At 49.9% G+C, this 21,914-nt stretch overlaps 1 protein-coding gene across 1 annotated transcript in view; it reads left to right on the plus strand.

Annotated features, from left to right (window-relative positions):
- The window catches only part of HYDIN (HYDIN axonemal central pair apparatus protein), a 372,923-nt gene that overhangs the window by 285,999 nt on the left and 65,010 nt on the right, over positions 1-21,914 (plus strand). The window contains exons 47-61 of the mRNA XM_034788808.1: positions 964-1,157; positions 3,124-3,306; positions 4,856-4,975; positions 6,577-6,736; positions 6,839-7,011; positions 9,224-9,422; positions 10,608-10,707; positions 11,339-11,438; positions 12,818-12,986; positions 14,873-15,111; positions 15,485-15,605; positions 16,308-16,512; positions 18,281-18,516; positions 20,248-20,399; positions 20,499-20,688. Coding sequence (XP_034644699.1) covers positions 964-1,157; positions 3,124-3,306; positions 4,856-4,975; positions 6,577-6,736; positions 6,839-7,011; positions 9,224-9,422; positions 10,608-10,707; positions 11,339-11,438; positions 12,818-12,986; positions 14,873-15,111; positions 15,485-15,605; positions 16,308-16,512; positions 18,281-18,516; positions 20,248-20,399; positions 20,499-20,688 — 2,541 coding nt within the window. The remainder of the gene's footprint in view (positions 1-963; positions 1,158-3,123; positions 3,307-4,855; positions 4,976-6,576; positions 6,737-6,838; positions 7,012-9,223; positions 9,423-10,607; positions 10,708-11,338; positions 11,439-12,817; positions 12,987-14,872; positions 15,112-15,484; positions 15,606-16,307; positions 16,513-18,280; positions 18,517-20,247; positions 20,400-20,498; positions 20,689-21,914) is intronic.

Consider the following 21,914-nt stretch of genomic DNA (forward strand, 5'->3'; position numbering starts at 1 on the left):
TTTGGACTGACATCAGTCTCTGTGTTTGTATAGTGCGCTGCACAATGGGGTCCTGCTCCCTGACTGGGATCCTGTGTGTTGTGGTAATAAATAATAGTAAACATTAACGCCTCCATTTTCTGAAAGGTGTGAGTGCTTGTGCACCTGATTTGCACACACTGTTACCATGACTTCACACACAGCTGGCCCGGGGCACTTCCAACTGGTCAGTCACACCGGCAGTTTTCCTGATCCCTGGCAGAGTCATGGTCATTGTGCATGCAGATTAGATGCACAGTTGGATGTGCATGTTTGTGAACATGTTAGCACCCACTGACCCTGACATTGCTAACTTCTAAAGAACCACAGCTCCCTTGTTTGCTTTGGGGGTTCGTGCTGGCTTGTGAACCAGAACTTGGGCCTTAGCTGATTTTAAAAGAACATCCTTTTCCAGATTTCCTTTAAATAAAGACCCATTTTCATTGCAGCTCAATTCAAAGCACAGGGGAAAATCAATGTCAGTCAGCAAAGAAGGGGAAGAAAAGCCTTTGAAAGACTGTTATAAAGCATGAAAAGCAGCAAACTAACGGACCCCATTGTTGTGGTTAGAATTGTACAGGCGTTTCACAAGGAGAGATTTCCTTGATGAAATAAAAAACAACAACAAAGGATCTAAATCCTAAGCAGAAAGAAGCCATTAGGCCGGCGCAGGTGGATGCTCATTACTTGTTATCTGTCCTGTTGAACACGCTGGAGGCCTTACCTCAGGGACGTAGGGCTAAGGCACACAGTGACCCTAAGCATGGACTCCTGCTGCTTAAACATGAGTGGGCACAAGCCTCCGTTCTTGGCCTTTCTTTCGTCTCAGCGCCGTTGCTCTTGGCTAGGCGCTATTGCACCTTGGTAGAGTACTTTGCTGCCTCTCCTTTGGGGTCTCCTGAGCTATTTCTGACTGTCTTTTCCTGCCCTCGCACTGGGTTGCAGGAAGAACAGATCACCCCAACCAGAGGCAGACTGAAGAAGGACAAAGCAGAGCCCAGCCGTGAGGCTCAGAAGGATAAGCGCAGCACAGGCCGCAAGAAGGGTCTTCAGGGCCCAGGCCCCGGAGCACTGGCACCACTGTCAGAGCTGGATCAAAGCAACTTGATTGGGGACCAATCCCAAGAAAAGATCCTCAGGTGAGCTACCAAGCAGCTTAGCCTGATGCATTCTAGCAGGGAGCCTGATGAGTACGAGCCATAGAGACTGGAGGCCGGTGATGTTCCTTCTGCCTTGGGGATTTTTAGGGGTCCCACCAGGCCACTCTGCTCACTCAGGGCATGTCTCCGAGGGATACTGAGCAGCAGTGGGTGCTGCTCAAAGGAGACAGTGGATGATTCCATGGAGCAGGGAGGTGCTTAGGGCTCTTTCTTAGGGTAGCCAGGGGTCTGGTTTTTGACCGGAACGCCCAGTCAAAAAGAGACCCTGGCAGCTCCGGTCAGCACTGCTGACCGGGCCATTAAAAGTCCGGTCGGCAGCGCAGTGGGGCTAAGGCAGGCTCCCTGCCTGCCCTGGCTCCACACAGCTCCTGGAAGCAGCGGCATGTCCCCCTCCGGCTCCTATGCATAGGTGCAGCCAGGGGGCTCCACACGCTGCCCCGGCCCAAACGCCGCCCCCGCAGCATCCAAGGGCTGGGAACCTGCGGATGGGGCAGTGAACAGAGCTGCCTGGCCGCACCTCCGTGTAGGAGCTGGAGCAGGGACATGCCACTGCTTCCAGGAGCTGCTTGAGGTAAGCGCTGCCCGAAGCCTGCACCCTGACCCCCTCCCACGCCCCAACCTCCTGCCCCAGCCCTGATCCCCCTCCCACCCTCCGAACCCCTCATTTCTGGGGTGGCAAAAAACGTAGAGCCACCCCTGACTCCAGAGCCTGCACCCCCAGCCAGAGCCCTCACACACCCCTGCACCCCAACCCCCTGTCCCAGCCCGGAGCCCCCTCCTGCACCCTGAACCCCTCATTTCTGGCCCCACCCTGGAATCAGCATCCCCAGCCGGAGCTTTCACCCCCTTCTGAACCCCAACCCCTAAGCCAGCCTGGTGAAAATGAGCGAGTGAGTGAGGGTGGGCAGAGGGAGGGGCGGATGGAGTGAGCGGGGGCAGGGCGAGGGTGTTTGGTTTTGTGTGAGTAGAAAGTTGGCAGCCCTGCTCTGTCTGATTCTCATGCTGGATCAGTCTGTGGCTCCCGCCTTAGCTGTGACAGAGGCAGAAAGAGTATAATCTCTTCGCTCCCATGCCGGTGACAAGGCTGGCCCATGTGTACAGGCAAGCAGACCCACTCCCTATACTCAGCACAGACAGTGCCTCCTCTCAGCGCCTCATCGGAGCAGATCACTCACAGTGGCACTGCTGTTCCGATGGAATCTCCTGTTCACTGGGCATTCCCCTTCCTGGGGACAAAGGGCCAGCACCACACTCTGCTCCAGTGCAGGGGCATTCTTCCTGCATGGATTGGGGAGGTTAATCAGGCGTCCTGGGTTAACACATTCTTCTCCCTTGGCTCTTCTGAAATAAACCAAGATACCGAAAACAACTGTTCTTCACCTCCTGCCAACCTGCCCAGTTCCCGCCCGTCCGGGCAGTGCCTCAGAGAAGATGGACCTTGTGGCACACCCTGTAGATCAGCCAACACAGACTGTCAGATTGGCTGTGAGAGCAAATTGCTAAGGTCCCAATGCCAGGCCTCCAGTGGGTCATGGGAAGAGATGGCCTCTCATATAAGCTTCACAGGGATCAGTATTCAGAGTGAACCCCTTGAATTTCTCTCGGAAGCAAAGAGGAAGATTGTCAGAGAACCACTAGTATGCTGGACTCCCTTGCGCTACTGGCACTGAGCAAGGGAGCAGCCACGCTCTGCACTAGCAACAGGCTTGGGCTAGGCTTCAGGGGCTGTGCACGTAGAGCACATGGTAGGAATCCAGTCCCGCAGTCACGCATACGGTGCCATGTTCCGCTCTAATAGGCGAGAGACACTGGAGTGTCCACATTCTTGTTGCGTGCCAGGTCCTGACCCAGAAGCCAGTCTGGCAGGGTTCCTGGGATTTTATGTTCTACAAGTTACCCCAGCTTTCTCAGTCTCGTCCTGTCGGGTGTTCTCTCTCACCGCCAGGCTGAGCAGCTTCCGTTGGACGGTGCCTGCTAACGGAGAGGTTGTCATGAAGATACACTTCTCCTCCACCGTGGCAGGGCAGTTTGATCAGACCCTGAACTTCGAGATCCTGGGCACGCGCCGGCAGTACCAGCTTTACTGCAGAGGCACCTGCACTTACCCGACCATCAGCCAGGACCCCAGGTCAGTACCTGCGTGCCTGGTAAAGCTGCTGGGCTGCTCTTCTGAGGGCTAGAGGGAGCCGGAGCTGCTGAATCTGACACCACCTTCCAGCCCCTAGACTCTGACAGTGGGGAAGCTGTGGCAGCTCACCCAGGGGACCAGCATCACTGCCACCAGTACCTGAGCTGGTTCGCTCGCGTATGTCACACCCCGCCTGCAGCAGAGACGTCCTCTTCGTTGTAGCTCACATGTCAAGGGGCCAGAAGGCAGGAGAGTAGGAAGTAAAGCACAAAATTGGAGGAGAAGAGACTAGGCCAGTTCAAGTGGGACACCCCAGCTTTAATTTACACCGCGTTCCAGCTCCTTGGTGTTGATCTCCCTGGCCTGTTGGTGAGCCGTGTAAGTCATGGACTCTGAGAGTAACTGAGTCGGGGGGAGCTGGTTCCAATAAGGGTAGGTGAGACCCAAACACATCCACATTACAGGGCTGAAGCCTTGAGCTGTCTGGGCTTTAAATATGGTCAGGGGAAAACAAGTAGCTACTTGTGACCCTCCCAGTAACTGAACACCTCACATTCTTTGATGGATCTATCCTCACAACATTCGTGTGCAGCAGGGCACTGCTATTTCCCCATTTTACATATGGAAGTCAAGGACAGAGTCTAGAGTTGAACCCAGGTCTCTGAGGCACTAGTCAGTGTAACCACTGTCCTAACCAGCCTTCTTCTCTAGCTGCTTCCTACACTCCTCTTTTAACCATGTTCTCCCAGCTTCAGGGCACACCCATATTGTAACTGGTCTCCTGCTTAGATGAAGTTCAAGGGAATCCAACCTGCACCACTCTTTCTACATCACTTCTGATGAATCCCAATCACCAGCTGAGTACTTAGGGTACAGGGGCAGGGAACAGAAACGCAAAGTCAGGAGAGTTTTACTGTATAGGAATGGATGAACCTTGCATGGGACAAGTGGTGGATTTGTGGTCACGTTTGCACGGGAAAGAGTCTGCTTTCTGGCCTTGAGTACATTCAGCATGAGCCTCCAGGCAATGTCAGTTTGTACCAATACTTGTTGCATGGGAGGAGTGTGGTGTCTCTTCTCAGCGAGATGCGGGATAGAACTGGAGCAGGAAAGAGGCTTGGCCTTATGCTGGTAGGGCAGGGAGGGAGGTAGAAGGTTTAATATTATCCTCTATGCCTGAATACAGGATGCTGGGCTTGATTCTGCTCTTCCTGAGGGCGCTAAGGGTTACAGGTGACCTGGAAAGTCTGTTTTGTGGAGGATTTTTGATAGCTTGAAGTTTGATTTTGTTCTGATTTGAACTGAAAACCAAACGTCTCCAAATTCTTGGTGACAAAGACTGAAGACTCAGCTCTGGGCAGGCCATGTGGAAGCCAGGGCTGCTGAGAAGTTGGGTGGGTAAGCTGTCAGGAAACCACACAACGTTTTGATTTCATTGCATCGGCAGATTAAGATGAGAGAATGTTTCACCGAAATTTATCTGGCTACCTCTAGCTACAGGCTTGTTAGCTCCTGCAGCTCCTCACGCTAGTCTGCTTCTCTGCTATAGGGTGGTATTTCCCCACCGGAGGAAGAGTGCGAAGCCTGACGACATCATCTTCAAACAGTACGTGATGAGCTCAGGGGTGTTCCACTTCGGCCCCTTGCTCTGTGGAAAGTCGAGAGACAGGTACTAACAAAAGGAGCAAGAGTCTAGTCTCCTAGCACTGCTGCATGTTATGAATGACGCCTTATTATTCTGAGTGGCCCAAAGAGTGCTAGGCAATGCATGTTAAGTACCGGAGGTGCTGCCCCTGCCCCCAAGGGTTTGCAATCTAAATGCAGGTGGGGACTGGCAAGAGTCATAGACAGAGACAAAGAGAGGAGTGGGGGAAAGAAGAGGGAGGACATTCATGAGCTCCCATGATTACCCAGCAAGGCATGTACCTGTTTTGATAATGAGAGATTCCTGTCTGTGGGCCAAATCCTTACTCAGGCAAAGCAGCTCTAGTGACCTAGTGGCTAGCACACGGGGCTGGCACTCAGGAGACCGGGTTCTTTTCCCGGCTCTGATGCTGCTTTGCTGAGTGACTGTGGGCAAATCACGTCCCCTCTCTGGGCCTGCGGTTCTACATCCGTGTAATGGGGATACGCTGACTCCCTTTGTAAAGCCTTTGAGATCTACTGATACGAAGAGCTGGGCAAGAGCTGGGTGTGTTGTAATAGACACATGTTATTGGTCATGAACAATGTGATTAGTCAGCATGTCAGATTTGGCCCACAGTGTTGGAGGCTTTTTTTTTTTTTTTTTTGAAAGGTGACCTGCACAGGAATAAACACTGGCTTCCTGCCCTTTCCTGGTGGTGGTGGGAGTTTGTTTTGGAGGTTCTAGCTATGCTAGAAAGTTTTACTTTTGCTGCCGACATTGTTACGTCAGTAGAGCACATGCCCACTTGGCTGCTTTGCCAGTGCTGTGCATCCTCAGGCCGAGAGCCTGTAACGAGGTTTTGAGCTGTTGCTGTTACGGGGCGGGGAGAGTGATTAATGCCGTATTGTTGTTGTTTTTAACATTAAAAAGTCAGTTCTTTTCTGCTTGGGAACTCTATGGATGACTGGAGAAGTAGTGGTGGTTTGTTGTCCCATGCAATTGATATCTAAGCAAGTGAGAGCCAAAGGGGATTTGTAGTGTGATTATTTTAACATGCTGTGCTTTTCTTTTGATTCTTAACCACTTAACACCAAAGCCTATTTCATACTTTGGAGAACAGGAGGCCTTTCTCTAGGATCCAGCATTTCCTCTCCCACCCCTTTCAGTTAAGGTGCAAACACACACCTGAAACATCCAGCAAAACAGGGAACCCAAGAAATCTCCTGGTATTTCTCAGGTGAAAACCAAGCAGAAAAAGTGAACTAGTTTTAAACGATTTTTAAAAGCCTATCAGACCTTATTTATTCCTCATAAAGAAGCAAAACAAAAACAAAAAAGCCACAAGCCAGATTGATTTTTGGCACTTCTCCTGCGAGTGGCCTCTGTAGAGTCAGTTGATCCCACTAGCGACGCTGCAGGGGTCACTCGCAGGACTCGGTTACAAGGAAGTAACCCTCCTTTCTATGATGTTCCTTATACCAATGATGATTATGATGGGGCTATTTTATAAGGCTGTTTTTAAAACAGGATATGGTGCGTGTACAGATGCATGAAAGGAGGTGCTGTATCTGTGGCATAAAAAGGGCGAAGGTGCAGCACTTTCTCGGGCCCGCTGTCTCTTCTACAGTGCGTTTCATTTGCAGATACAAGGCCCTCCGATACCCCAACAACTCCGAGAAGATAACCATCCTCAACGCATCTCCTTTGGAAGCGGAAGTGTTTTTCTGCTTCCAGCATGACATCAAGGCAAATACATACCTCTTGGATCCTCCCACCATGATGCTGAAACCCAATGAGAAGCAGGTAGGAGACAAACCGGTATCGCAGTCTTGCGAGATTTGGGAGCCGTTTTCCCCTCTGAATGATGCCCTGTTCTCTCTCTCCTTCTCTGGGGTGCCGTGCCAGGAGCTGAGCATATGGGCGTACCCCACCGCACCTGGCATATTTGATGACAGCATCGTCTGCTGCATTAAAGAGAATCCAGAGCCAGTGGTCTTCAGAATCTGCTGCCAAGGGGTGCGTCCCGAACTGGAGCTCGACCGCAAGCAGTTGCATTTTGAGAAGCTGCTGCTGCACAGGTTGGGATTCCGAAGGGCGATCAGAACATAGTCTGGAGCCTGCTCCTCGGGCTTATTTTGACTCAAGGGCTTGCCTTTTATCTCCAGTTTCTTTCCTCATTCACTCCGGGTATGTGTACTCTGCAGCTGGGAGGCGTAATTCCCAGCACTGGTGGACATCCGTGCTCTAACTCTCCTCAAGTTAGCATGCTGAATCCAGCAGTGTGGCTGGGGCAGCATGAACTGGTCACCCAGGGGGTCGGGCAGGGTTCGTTTGTGCTGCTTTGGCCCCACTGCTATTGTAGGCCGTAGCTAGAGCAGAGCTAGCAGGTGTCCTGTGTCCCCAGGCTGGGAACCACACCTCCCCACTGCACTGTAGCTGTATGCTCGGGGCGAGGGCTCTTCACGGCACCCTGCCTGCCATTACTGCCTAATCTGACGGCTGTACTGGGGGGCCAGTGCGTGGGCGCGCATGCTGAGGCCTGTTCCCCGGCTCTGGGTCTCTCCCCTCACTTGGAGCGCTACCTGGGCTGCACGTTTCGGGCTGCGTAATGGGGGAGCCCCAGCTGCTGCTGTCTGCTGCGGTGACCTGAGCATGGGAGCTGCGGCCACTCTGGCACCAGCCGCTGCAGCTGCTCTTGAGGGGATGCCACATGCTGGGCTCCCGCTCCCCCGACATCTCCTTCTCTTCCCCTCCACACCTCATCCCCCTCCCCCGACTCCCACATCTCCTTCTCTTCCCCTCCCCACCTCATCCCCCTCCCCCGACATCTCCTTTTCTTCCCCTCCCCACCTCATCCCTCTCCCCCGACTCCCACATCTCTTTCTCTTTCTCCTGCCTATCCCCCCCTTCCCCACTGTCTCTTCCCTGCATCCCCCTCCTCCCGGTCCATCCCCCTGGCTATACAGGAAACAGGTGAACAATAGGACCCAGGAGGCATCAAGGTAGCAACCTGGAGAATTTGCTCCATCCTGCTCCCCACTCTGGCCAGGCTGCCTGACTTGCTCTGCCTGGCCTGCGGGATGCTCGCAGAAATGGGGGGGGAGTGGCCCTGCTGCTCCCCCCAAACTACACCCATGTTTAGGCCCCAAATTATTACCCTGTTCTTTGGGCTGGACTCTTTAAGCAGTCGGTGATATTGGGGCTTTTCACGAGTCTGTGCATTGGCTGCACCAATATGCTCCATGCTGCAGCTCCCAAGGGATTACTCCTGTGTTTTCGCCCCTTATTTTCCAGTGAGACTGCAGTGCGCCGGCCGGTTTCCTGTCCTTTAGCACCCTTCCTCCAGTGAGGTGCATGTCACAGGGAACAGAAGGGACCCGTCTTCGCTTGTCTGGGTTTCTGTAGCTCAGTGCTCAGCTCCTCCACCTTCTCACAGCCCACCTCTAGGCTTGCAGCATCTAACAGACCAGAAAGCGAGCAGTCGGGCTCCGTTCTGTCTTCTCCTTTACACCCATTGCAGGTCACCCTGGAGGCAGGGCTGTTTTCCTGCTCACTAGCCAGGACTGGAGCATGTTGACTCATTGAATGCAACTTGTCGTCCCACGTCTCCTCAGCAAATCCACCCCTCCACCTTCCTACAATTGAACGAGTCCTTATTTTAAGCTTCTAACTCTAAATCCCACAAGTTCAAGTGATTAAATGTCACAGTAAAACAGACAGAGAAATCATAGAAATATAGGGCTGAAAGGGACCTCGAGAGGTCATTTAATCCATCCTCCCGTGCTGAGGCAGGATTACATAGACCCCAAATGGCGACCTCCCATTCACATGCCTAGGATCCAGATGCTTGCATCAATCCACTTCTCATTCACTGTCCTCCCAGGATTACCGACGAATACTCTCTGATGCACCTGTTCCTAACTGGGGCTCTGGATGTGACCCACACTCATGCTGGTCCATCAGAATGACCCCAAGTGCCCCCACTCACATGTGCAGGAATGGAGCTAGTTAAAGTGATCCAAGCCTGTCAGATGTTGATCTGCTACTTAAGTTCTTATTTTGCTTGTGTTCATTGTAACTAAAACTCTGTGGTTCTCCCCAAAACTTGAATTTAAGATTCTGGCACACGCAAAGTAAGAAAGAACTGAATATGGTTAAACCCTGTGGGTCCAGCTGGACCTGTGTGACTTAATAGGCCACGTGAGACTGGATCGGCCTGGGCCCCATTCAAATGCAAAACTAAAATGGCTGCTTTGGCAGCAACAGCTGAGTGTCTTCCTCTCCTTTTAGAAAGGACACCAAGACGCTTTTCTTGAGAAACACCTCCCCGATGCCTGTAGCCTGGCGGCTCAGCGGCCTGGAGAACTTGGGGGATGATTTCTCTGTCTCACAAGACCAGGGCATCATCGGTCCCCGCTCAGAGTACTGCCTGCAGCTGCATTTTAAGGCTACAAAACCTCTCAACATTAAGAAGGTCATCCGACTGGAGGTGAGGCAGACCCTTCCCTCCCCAGCAGCCCTGCCTTCCAACACTTTGGAGAGCATTGGTGAGGCTTGGCACTAAGGTTTGTACTTGGCAGTTACCACCAATGGCAGGTGAGATGGGTGGGGACGGTGGTGAGCAGGTGCTGTGAATGACACAGCTTTCTACCTGCAAGGAGCACTTCTCCAGCTCCCCTCCCCACCGCCAGCTCTGGCCTGTGGCCTTTCTCCAGGGGACTGGCTTGTAGAAGGGTAAGATCCTGGGGATGAAGTAACCAGTGAGGCACTGCTGGGTAAGGAGGTGGTATGGGCTGGGGAGGTAGCACCTGCAGGCAGCTGGACAAATGGCCATTTTTGTCAATGTTTCTGTTGCTTTTCTTTATTTGAATCAAAATATTCCAGTGTATTCTGGAGCATGGGAGTCTCTCAAATCCCCAGTGGGCTAGCCCAGCTGGACCGGAGTCTGGTCTCTCCAACAGGGCCAGCCCTATGCAACTCTGCCCCTCGGTCTGGGGCAGCCCCAGTTCCCACCAGTCATCTGGGGCTAAAGCCTAGATGATAGAGAAATCCAACCTCCCCTCCCCCGCCCCCACCGAGGCAGGTTGGTGCAGGTCAAGGGAGCAGTGACTGGGCTGATTCCGGGTTGCTGACATGGTGCTCTCCGTTTGGCATTGGCTAGTCCCACTGGACACATCAGGAGTCACTCTAGGGTTCCTGCACAGCCTCTGCCACTTCCCATTGCAGGGCCCTGCCGGAAACAAGCTTGGTTTTGAAATTTAAATAGAAACAAATCACAGGAAAAGGCACAATGCGAGAGTCCCTTTCCTACCTCCTCCATTGCGGCTGGGCTGATGTCCAGAAAGGCTGCCTCGGCGTGAGCTTAGCTGGGGGTTGTTAGGAACATCTCTTATTGCAAACTATGCTGGTAACCATAAACAGCATCATTAGTAGTGAGTGTCTCCTGCTGGAAGGGTGGAGAACTAGGCTGAAGTTTCACACAGCAGCAGAATCCTTTTGGGACAGCCCAGGAGGTTAGCAGGGTAGGAAATGCCTTGCAGCTGGATTGCTGCTGATGCTGGAATCTGATGGCAAAGGAGGAGGTGGGTGCCATTGGCAGGATGAAGAACTCATGTTATGTTCATCAGCAGAGGTCAGAGGTGCGCTGAGTGACGGCTGTTTCTTGTTGCCTAAGGTTTCAGACATGGAAAACATCCTGGGGATTGTTCAGTACGAAAACATCCAAATCCTTGCCGAGTCCTATGACGTTGCTCTGGACATCAGCTTCCCCAGAGGTCAGTCTTTGTCCCCCACACTCAGGATGGCCTGGCCAGATCAGTAAGAATTAAGGTTGCCCTCATTAGGCACAGGGTCCAGATGTATAACTGTATGAGGCCAGCGTCCAGTAGAACAAATAGTCTGTGACCATGTCGTTCTAGACTGTAGCATAATATATACACACCAAGAGGGTGAATTAAGGTCACCTTAATACTGGCATTTCCTAACTTTTGAGTGCTTGACTTCACCATAACCTTCTGTTAAAGTAGCTTTTGTATGCAATTTATTTTATCTGTTGAGTTGGAAACCATCACAGTAAGCCCGTACAAAACCATTTCCAGCTTTCTGACATGTAGGCTATCTAAGCCAGCAAGTGGCAAGTCTGCACTGCTCACAGACTGAGAGGACATATACTTTTAGGCATGTAGCACTGCAAGGAAATGAAAACAACGATGTTTAGCACGAAGTCATGCAGTTCTTCTCCACAGAGCAAAAAGGGCAGTGAAGCATCTGGGGTAATGTTGAGAAGACTTTCTCTGGGGGACTTTGACTTTCTGGAGATTCAAATCTTGTGATTTGCAGGGGTGTTTCATGCAAGACCTGAGTATTCATCATCATCTCTCCTCCCACTTGTGGCTTTCTCTTCAGGTACAGATGGTGGTTTGGATTTTGGGGTCATTAGAGTATTGGATGAAGCTAGGCAAATGGTGTCCCTGAAGAACAAAGGAAAATATGAGATTGGATACAGGTAAACTTCTAACTATTTCAGCGGTGTGATGTATAAGCATTTGATGTCCCCATCAGTCCAGTCTTTCGTTCCGTTATTCCCCTTGATATAACCTCTTCTTGGAATGACTAGATCACAATCAGGGTAAGTAGCAAAACTCAGTGGTCACCATTTTCAAATATTCAACACACCAACAACTGTATGTTACACAGCGTGACAACTGAAGAAGAAACGCAACAAAATGTAAATTATTCCCCAGTGATTTATATTTACAGATTTCAGTGGTGAGCGCCCCTATGGCTGAGTGCATGTGCCTGCACTCTCTCACGGGCCTTCTGGCTGCAGCTCTCCCGCTGGGCACTACAGTTCAGTTCCCCCTCTGGGGTGCCTCAGTGGCCAGGCCACTTCCCCCAGTGGCTATTGAGGGGTGGGGGGACTTGGGCACACTCACTACTCCGGGTCCCAGCCCAGGGACCCTATAGATCGCAGCCATCTGCTGTGTCCCTTTAACTATGTCACACCGCTGCTCTAATTCCCTGGGCCTTTTCCCCACGGTGCCTTCACCCTTACCTCAGGGCCTTGTCCTAATGGAGTCCCAGCAACCAGTTCAGGGCTCCTCCTTGCTCGCCCCGGATTCTGGCAGCGCTCCCCTGTCTGGGGTTCTGCAGCTCCATTAGTCGGCCACACCCCATCCACGCTCTGACAGCTCCAGCAAGGAACTGAACTCCCTCTGGCCTGCAGCTCTTCTTATACTAGGCTGCTGGGCCCTGATTGGCTGTGTCCCAAACGGCCACTCTTAGCGTGACTAGATAGCAAGGGTGAGAAATCGGGACGGGGTGGGGGGTAATTGGCACCTATATAAGACAAAGCCCCAAATATCGGGACTGTCCCTATAAAATCGGGACATCTGATCACCCTAGCCATTCTAGGCAGCTTGGAGAACTCTCTCCACTGCCCTTTTTGAGACGGGATGTGTCAGGGCCATGAGGCCTCCAGCAGGGGGCCTCAGAGGGTCTGGTACACCCCATCACAAGGTGTCAGGTGTTTGGTTTTTTTTTTTTTAAGAACTTCTATTTTGCAAAGCATAGGCACATTCTGCATCCTACAAACGAGGAAGTTAGGCATGAAAATGCAGCTTACATGCACAGACGGGTGCATACAGAAAACTCAGACCCTTTGAAAATCTGGCCTTGGAAGTAAATCAAGCTAAAGTCCACAATTTTAATTTCCATCTGGAATCTCTTGAACAAAGCTGAGTGAGATCTTAATGGCCCTTTTCACATTCCTAAGTGTTTTGTGCAGAGGCTCTTAACTGGGTTCCTGGCTATGCGACGGGCTCTAGTGTCCTTAACCGAACAGGCCAATTCACAAAGAGTCTTTGTTTTGTCTCCATCCTTCAGCTTCACTCTAGAATGCCCTGAAGCCAACATGCCAAATTTGAACTCTGTCTTCAACATCCAGCCCCAGAAGGGGACTTTAGCCGCTGTTGACCGCCCCACTCAGATCCAGATCACCTTTCGCTCCAAGAAGGAAATGAAAATTGAAGATAAGCCTATCCTGTACTGCCAGGTGAGATGTCTGTAAAGACCTTGGCACAGGCCACGCTGTGATGGCTATGACAGCCAGCTGATGGCGCCCTGTGTGCTGTGTATATTCCTTGTCACACACAAGTGGGGATGCACTGGTTAACTGAGGGATCCAGTGCTACCATCCAGGTATTTGTCAAAGCCTTCCATGATGTTTCCATAACAGGGATGAGCATCCACCTCTAGCTTTGGAATAGGTATTTAAAGAGCCAGCAGTCCTGGCCTCTCCAGGCCTAGCTTCTCCTAGGATTGGAATTAAGGAGCCTGACCTTGAAAAAGCTCAAGGCTGCTCCAGGTTTAGCCTTTCCTAGCCAGGAAGTCCCTATAAGAAGAATAATGCCGGAGCGTAGAAGATTTCACTCTAAGCCCTTTTCAGCAGGAGTCACTGCAAGGAATAGTACTGACCCAGTGACTGGAGTAGAGAAGCATTCGCAGCTGCTCCATCATAGGTTTCTGTAAGAAGGATGGTTCAGGATGGCTGACTGTAAGAAAGTTCACACCCAGGGACTCCACGTCAAACGTTCTCCAGTGGGAAATAGTGCAAGAGTGTTGGCGGTGGGGAAACTAGAATGATATAAAATGAACCTAGCATACAATCAGTGGATTCAGACTGGCTAGGTTATAGGTCTCAAAATGTAATTGCAAACGGAGAATCATCATCAAGTGGATATGCTTGCAGTGGGGCCCTGCAGTGATCAGTTCTTGGCTCTGTGCTATTTAACATTTTATCAGTGACCTGGAAGAAAACATAAAATCATCACTGATGAAGTTTGCAGATGACACAAAAATTGGGTGGAAAAAAGTGGAAAATAATGAAGAGGTCAGGTCACTGATTCAAAAGTGATCTAGATTGCTTGGTAGGCTGGGTGCAAGGAAAAATAGAATTTTAATAGAGCTAAATGTATTCATTTAGGAACAAAGAATGTAGGTCATATTTATAGGATGGGGGAATCTACCCTGGAAAGCCGCGACTCTGAAAAAGATTTGGGGATGGTGGTGTATAATCAGCTGAACATGAGCTCCCAATGTAATGGTCTGCCCAAAAGAGCTAATGTGATCCTGGGATCCATGAACAGAGGAATCTCAAATTGGATTAGAGAGGTTATTTTACCTCTGTATTTGGCATTGGTGCGACCACTGCTGGAATCCTGTGTCCAGTTCTGGTGCCCACAACTCAAGAAGGATGTTGGTAAATTAGAGAGGATTCAGAGAAGAGACATGTGAATGCTTAAAGCATTAGAAAAGCTGCCTTATAGCGATAGACTAAAAGAGCTCAATCAGTTTAGTTTAACAAAGAGAAGGTTGAGGGTGACGTGATCACAGATCATAAGTATCTACACAGGGAACAAATGTTTGATAATGGGCTCTGCAGACAAAAGGTCTAACATGATCCAGTGGCTGGAAGTTGAAGCTAGACAAATTCAGACTGGACATAAGGTGTACATTTTTAACAGGGAGGGTAATTAACCACTGGAACAATTTACCAAGGGTCATGGTGGATTCTCTATCCTGACGATCGTTAAATCAAGCCTGGCTGTTCTTCTCAAAGCTCTGCTCTAGCATTATTGGGGGGGAAGTTCTCTGGCCTGTGCTAAACAGGTGGTCAGGCAACGTGATCCCAGTGGTCCCTTCTGGCCTTGGAATCTGTGAATCCATGAAAGCTCCTAGGGACTTCTGCCAAGTCTTTGAAAGGGTAATCTTAGGAACGACAAAGGCCTTCAAGTCACCAGGGAACTGACACAAGCCGGGGGGAGTGCTTGGCTAAGTGTGCCATGGCTCCCGGGCTGTAGGCAGCAACTCTGTGGATTTATGAGACAGACCAGCAGAGTCCTCTAAACTCCACTTGCCAATCCACCCTCCTCTGCCCAGGTGATTGAGCCCAATGTCTGTGAAGGAGGTGAGACCATTGCCAGCATTCCAGTGAAAGTGTCAGTGAATTCTTTGTTCACCAAGTACAGCATTTCCCCAGCCTCGCTCGTCAACTTTGGCTCCATGATGAACAGCACCCGGAAGACCTGCAGCTTCACTCTGGAGAACAAAGGTGCTCTTGATTTCAAATACTTCATCGGCAAGCTAATACGAGATCTGCCCATCCTACCAAAAAAGGGGTAAGAGAAAGCACCAGCAAATGCTGACGACTCTGTGCCTCAATTTCCCCATCTATAAAATGGGGGTGATGACACTGACCTCCATTGTAAAGCACTTTGAGCTCTGCTGATGACTGGTACTATAGAAGAGATACGGCTTATTAGTGCTCTTTTTGTAAAGTGCTGGGATTTATGGATGAGAGATTGCATATGTGACCAGTGTTGTTGTTAATGGCCTTCAGCCAGGCATGCTCGTGTGTGTATTTAATTTGGCACTTGCTCAGAATGGGTGTGCCCCTTCCTAGGGCAAGCCCAGCCCTGGGACAGTCAAACCCAGGAGGGGATTGGACACAGTGGAGACCCCAGCATGATGTATTTCTGCTGTTCCTTCCAGACCATCTCACATCAAGCACTCCCGTTCCCGTGACAGCGAGACCTTAAGCAAAATCCCTCCTGTTGGCAAACAAAGCAAGCGCACGGAATCTCTTCAGAAGGACATCAACCTTGTTGCGCAGGTGGGTGCATGTTCCAACCCGCTCCTTACATCCACTGCAGTGTCTGCTAAGGCCCTTCTCCAGTCTGAGTTCTTCCGCTCCCCCAGGGGTGACCCTGCCTGGGCAGCTAGATCAGAGAATGTGCTGTTGTCATTCACGGTATGTCGGCTCCAGAGCCAATATTCTTACTCGGGATGATTTTCTTTCTCACGTGCTTTCCCCTTTCTCTCCCCCAACCTTTCTACTCTCATTCCTCCCTCCTACTTTTCCAGGAAGATATTTCTCCTTTTTGTTTTGCTCCCCACCAGAAATCAGGATCCTTGCTGTTTTCCCCTCCCTTTACTTCCCAATCCCCCTTCCTTTGACCAGGGAGGATCAGATGCTGCTGCTTCTACAGTTTGGCAACATCACTCATACGCCGACCAGAAGGTTTCTGGTGCTTCCCCTGCCGCCTAGGGCAGGGGGACAGAGGTAGGTTCCTGAACTTGGCTGTGTGCACATGACATGACCATTAAACTGACAGCCCAATGCTTTGTGCATCCTCTTTAGGAGGCTGTTGGAGTACTGAGAGTTCATTCCATGTCCTAGCGGCCCCAGGGAATGTGCAGTGGTCATGACTGGCTGTAGGGAAGCAGGGAGAAATGAAGGGAGTGGAATGCCCCTCTCCTGGGACTGTTAACTGGCAGGATATCTGAGGCAGGCTTTCTCTGGATTCTTTTGCAGGCTCGCTTCACTCTAGGCATGTTCACAGTGTATCCTGGGTTTGGATCCATCCCTGCAGGAGGCCAGCAGATCATCACAGTTGATTGTTTAGCAGAGCCAGTGGGAAAGTGTGAGGAATACCTGGCCATTGACATCACCGACAGGGACCCTGACGATAATCCGGGAGGCATCCCATACACCTTGATTGCTGAGTCATGCCTACCAGGTATAGACATGTTCTGTACAGCCATTGGCTGAATCACTGCGTCCACTCCCTCTTCCCTAAGGAGCATATAGAGCGGGGTTGCATTATCCCTGACACCCCCCTTGAGAGAGAAGATGGCTCATCTTGAAAATCTCCACTGCCTGCCTCCATTCCTTGCTGGATTTGGCAGCACATTATGGGATAGTAGGTAACCAACTCTCATGCTTCAGAGTGTAAACTGACCACTGCAGGCAGGCTCAGGAAGGCTGGTGTCCAGCCTAGGTGTGCTGTATGGAGCAGGGAGGACTGTTTTCTTTTGCGGCATCAGCTGGCAACTGCTGGAGGTAGGAGGCAGAAGCTGACGAACCAGCGATCTGACCACCAGTGACCCCTGACAGCCTGTACCGTTATTTAGCTGTCACAGAGGTATCCGGTATTTCCTAATGTTTCACTGTGTTTTCCCCTGCTTGCTTCTGGCTCAGTCCTGGCTGACGAGAGAGAACGATCATTCTCGTTCCCCTTTGGTCTCGTCCACAGCTGTTGAGGCACCTCTTGGCCTCCCTTTCTCTTGACTGAACATTCCTACTCTCCCAAACTCCACAGGTCAAATCTTGCAGCCTCCTCCTCTGCACTGCCCCCAGCTTGGGTCACCCTTTCAAAGCCTGGTGTCGCAACAGTCACCAATGCAGAGCTCCAGCAGGAGCTGAATAGATAGCGTTTCTCAGCACGGGCTTGCACAGCTCCTTCTGGGCCTGAGCCAAGCCCAGCTGAAGTCCGTGGAAAGTCTCTCACTGAATTCCGTGGGCTTTGAATTGGGCCTTCTATCCCCTTCCTTCCCGAAAGAGGCTGGCGTCTGGAAGGGCTGGATAGGCTGACGGAGAGGCCTGCAGCATATCTGTTTTGCCATTCCCCAGTCGCTGTTGCTTTTTTGCCATGAGGGATCATGAGAAAAGAGTTGGCCTGAGGAATAGATTCTGGGCCAAACCCTGAAGTGTGTGCTTCAGCTGTGCTCCATCCTCACTCGAGCAGAATGTATCCAAGTCAAAGGAACGGATAAGGGCTTCAGGGTATGACCCGCTGTAAATAGGACAAGGGCGTTAGGGAGCAGTTCTACCCTGGGGTTAGTGAAAGAATGCATCATGCTAACCTCAAACAGGCCTGTTTATGGGGCAGTGCAGTGCCAGGTTGCCCAGAGAGCCATGACAGCAGGGAAAGCACAGAGATGTACCTGTGATGTCAGTTACCGTTTTTGTGTACAACAAATGTTCTCTCCTCCTGATAGTTTTGTCCCCCGTGAAGGCCCTTCCATACAGGAATACAGCCTGGAGAGCTGGGCTTTGTTAACTTTGCCACTGGTGTAACACCAAACCCCTGGGGGGTTATTGGCAGTGGGAATTGAACCTGGGCTCTCTGGTTCTGAAAGCCTGAGCTGCTATTGCTGGAAATAAATGTTGGCTCAGACTGTAGTGGGCTCATCGACCCCTCTCAGAGTGGCCCAGCCACCACCAATGTGGGACAGAGTGCCACACGGAGTGCTGCGGGGTAGACAAATGCAGGTGATAGAGGCACATGCCTTAAGATCCAGAGGTCTGAGGTTCAATACAAATTGCTGACAACTCACTCAGGAGTGTGCCATTGCCCTGACTTGTGCAAACAGGATTCTGGAGTCAAGCTCATCCTGCATTAATGCCACTGAAGTCAGTAGCGTTGCTCCCAAGACAAACTAGGCCTGTGTTTCTCAGCCAGAGGAGAACACACTGTCTCCGCTGTCATGTCTCTCTTCCCTCAGCCTTTGTGGTCGATGACATCGGGTCCATTTTTGAGGAACATCGGATCTGCAGCAACATCAACCTTTACCAGATCCTGCAGGCAGTGGAAGGTGGAGGAGTGTTTGTATCAGATGAGAACAAGTTCATCTTCAGTAACGTCCTGGTTGGGCACCAGGCAACAGCTCGGTTCAAGATCGCCAATGTGGGCAGAATTCCTTGTGACGTGGTCCTCGCGGTCAAGCCTGTCTCCAGCAAGGTCAGAATAAGAGCTGAAGGGTCGGGTGTGGGACCATCCACTGGAGGCCCCACAAGCAAGTTGGAGTTTCATGCAGGGTTTCTGAGATGTGTGTCTCAGCCTTGCCTGGTCTGGAGTAGTGCAGGGTAATAGAATGTCACTCCCACCCCTGCCCAGCAGTGTTAGACTGCTGCCCATGCTGATTCTGCTGCCAGATCCACAGTGAAGCTCCGATCGGCTCAGTGCTGGCAGTGCCTGGAATGAGGTACGGGAAGCTGAGCACCGATCACATGGGATCTGATTAGTAACCACGTCCTGTGAGGAAGAAGAAAGCAATCCCTAAGGAGTCCTAGACAGAAATGTGTTATGCTCTTACAAAGCACACAGGATCTTTATAGAGGAAGGTAAATACACAGCATTTAGAGGGTCATCCTGTCCGTTGTTCTGATTTAATCAATTGTCCTTAGGGGTGCCAGCCTTCACCTCAGGGTCGCCAATCTGCCCTTCATTATGGATGTGCGTTGATGATTCTTTGATGTCCTTTAAGTCTCTTCACTCCTTGTTCCTTGACTCTGGCTATAACAATGGCCTTCACACCTTATCTTTTCCTGATGCATACATTCCTCATTCACACAAACAGATTGAGAATACAAACAGTAGTATTTTATATTGAGCAAAAAGGCATTGCAAATTAAACCCTGCTAAGTTTTACAATCAATAACCAAGACAATTTACATTGGGATCCAGGCCTTCAATGTTCCTCTAATCTACTTAACATAGACACAGTAGAGAATCCTGTCTCTTACTTTCTAAAACCTTAAAACAAAGAAATGTATATTTAACTAGAGTGCCTATATTGTAATACATATAGGAAACCATAGTAGACATTATAACTTATCCTAAAACAAAAGGGTGACCATAATCACTGATAAGGATTGTTCTGATCTGTCATTCCTTTCTGCTATTCAAAAAGGGTGGCTGACAGGATGAAATCAAATCATACATTAATTCTCATAGTACATTATAAAATCTAGCTCCTACAAATGTCCCCTCTCTCCCATGGGGTGACAGAGACCCCATTCCTCACAGCAGCCAGTCAGAAGAACCCAGCAAACGGTTTTGTGATAAGAAACCCTAATTATCCCCCCTTCCACTGCCAGACTTGCCAGCATCCCACACTGTGAGAAGCCCCTTCCTTAAGTCGATCCTGACCCTTGACAAAATTATACCCAGAGGAATGGCACTGATGTGTTGGTCTGCCCTGGTGTAAAGCCAGTCTGGGTTGTTTTCAGCACCTTTTGATCTCTTTTCCTCTTCTTCAGCTGGACGGCTTTCTCTCCTTTAGTCTGGTGGTTAGTGAGAATCATGATAGACACAAAGGGGCTGATGAGCAATAAATAATCTGGGCACTGAAGTGTGGAGTTAACTGAGTGACTAATACAGCCATACAAACAGCTATCTGCTATGCTGCAGTGGTGGGCCCTTGCCTTCAGTTATCACACACTGTTGTCTCAAATACCCCACTATTTCCCACCACTTGGAACAGGATGTGGTTTTTCTGATCCTGACAGCACATTTGTTAAGTCAAGAAACATGCTGTTTGACATCCCTTCCTGTGACAGGAGTGGACAACCTCCTGACAGCTGAGGGAAGAGTCTTGCCCATGTGGCTCTTACACTGTGTGTGAATTCCACTGACTGTGGCTATGGGAGGGGTATTTCACAACCACCCCGCTGTCTGGGTTTCCCTAAGGCTGCTGCCCGCATTAATGACATCTTCGAGGTGGATCCCATTCGGATGTGCGTCCCCAGCCGCTCCCATGCCTTTGCTACCGTGACTTTCACCCCACAGACGATGCAGAGCTACCAGTGCGTTTTTGAGGCTTTCATTGATGGACTGCCAAGGTAAATTAACCCACTGCTTCTTGGGGGCGGGCTTTCCTGTTCTCTGTTTACATAGCAAGCATGTGCCTGGAACAATGATTTTTTTCCTACTCCCTGCAGCTTGGTTGCAAAATCACGAAATTTAACATTTGATATCATCGGGGATGGGAACTTCCCCCGAGTGACCATCTTGCGCCCTGTCCTCCGCAACAAAAGAGGGAACCCACTGCTCCTCTTCAAGAGGCTCTTGCTAGAGCGATTGGAGAAACTCCCTTTTGTCCTTAAGAACAGTGGCACGATACCTGTCCAGGTAATAACTTGCTAGGCAAAAGCTTAAAAGATGGCACTGAAGCAAACTCTCCTCCTGTTATGGACAAGCCTTATAGAACTTAATACAAATGAAGCCAGTAGAGATGTCTAGAAAGCACATTAAAACTCCATGGAATTGAATAGAGAATGAGATCCCTTCTGCATGTGTTTTGAACCATCCTATAGAATTCCATAGTAAGGATATAATTCTCTATTAAACTCCATAGGATGTTTCTGGAGACCAATAGAAAAGCTCCTATTTGCTATCAGATTCTATAGGACAATTCCAAAGGGGAAGGCTTTTGATTGGTCATCTTTGTCTCCTTTCCAATAACTTCTTCACTGTCTTCTCCTTTCTGTGCCTTAATAAACCACTAAGGGCTTGTCTACACTTACATTTTATAGCGCTCTAACTTGCTGACTCGGGGATATGAAAAATCACCCCCCTGAGCGCTTTAAAGCGCTAGTGCAGACTGGCCCCGAGCCCAGCGCTCGGAGCTAATCCCCTCGTGGAGGTGGATTACCAGGCGAGCTCTCTCCCAGCGCTCACACGCAACCACACTCGCATGTCAAAGCACTGCAACGGGAGCGTTCCTGCGGCAGCCCTTTGAAGTTTCCAGTGTAGACATACCCTAACTGAAATGGGTGTCAGTCAGCCAAGAGAGCAAATGACTGACTTTCACTTACTTGCCCCTGGGGGCGTGTGATTTTCTGACCAATTTGTCATTCTTACTTAACAATATCAGAAGAAAACTGTTGTTTTCCTCTTCACAGTTTGGTTCTAATTATGAGAATGCGTCTGTTACATTCTAATTCCATTCTGCTCTACGTGATTACATTTTAATACTGTCTAATTACATTCTATTCTATTTGATTACCTTCTAATTACCTTCTATTATGTTCTAATTCCATTCTACTCAGTTACATTCTATTCTATTTAATTCCATGCTATTACACTATAATTACATGCTATTCTACTTGATTGTAATTAGAAAGTATTAAATTCTATTTTAATTCTATTCTATAGTTACCTTTTAATACTTTCTCCTTACAATCTGTTCTATTTGATTACCTTCTAGTCGCGTTCTGTTGTATTCAGATGAATTCTAATGATAGTCTGTTCAGTTCAGAGGAATATAGTCTGTTCTGTGTGATTACATTCTAACAGTGAAAGCAATGAGTGTTCGGTTCTCTGGAACATCGGTAACATTCGATGACTCCACTTGC

Source organism: Trachemys scripta, chromosome 13, assembly GCF_013100865.1.
Source record: "Trachemys scripta elegans isolate TJP31775 chromosome 13, CAS_Tse_1.0, whole genome shotgun sequence".
Lineage (NCBI taxonomy): Eukaryota > Metazoa > Chordata > Testudines > Emydidae > Trachemys > Trachemys scripta.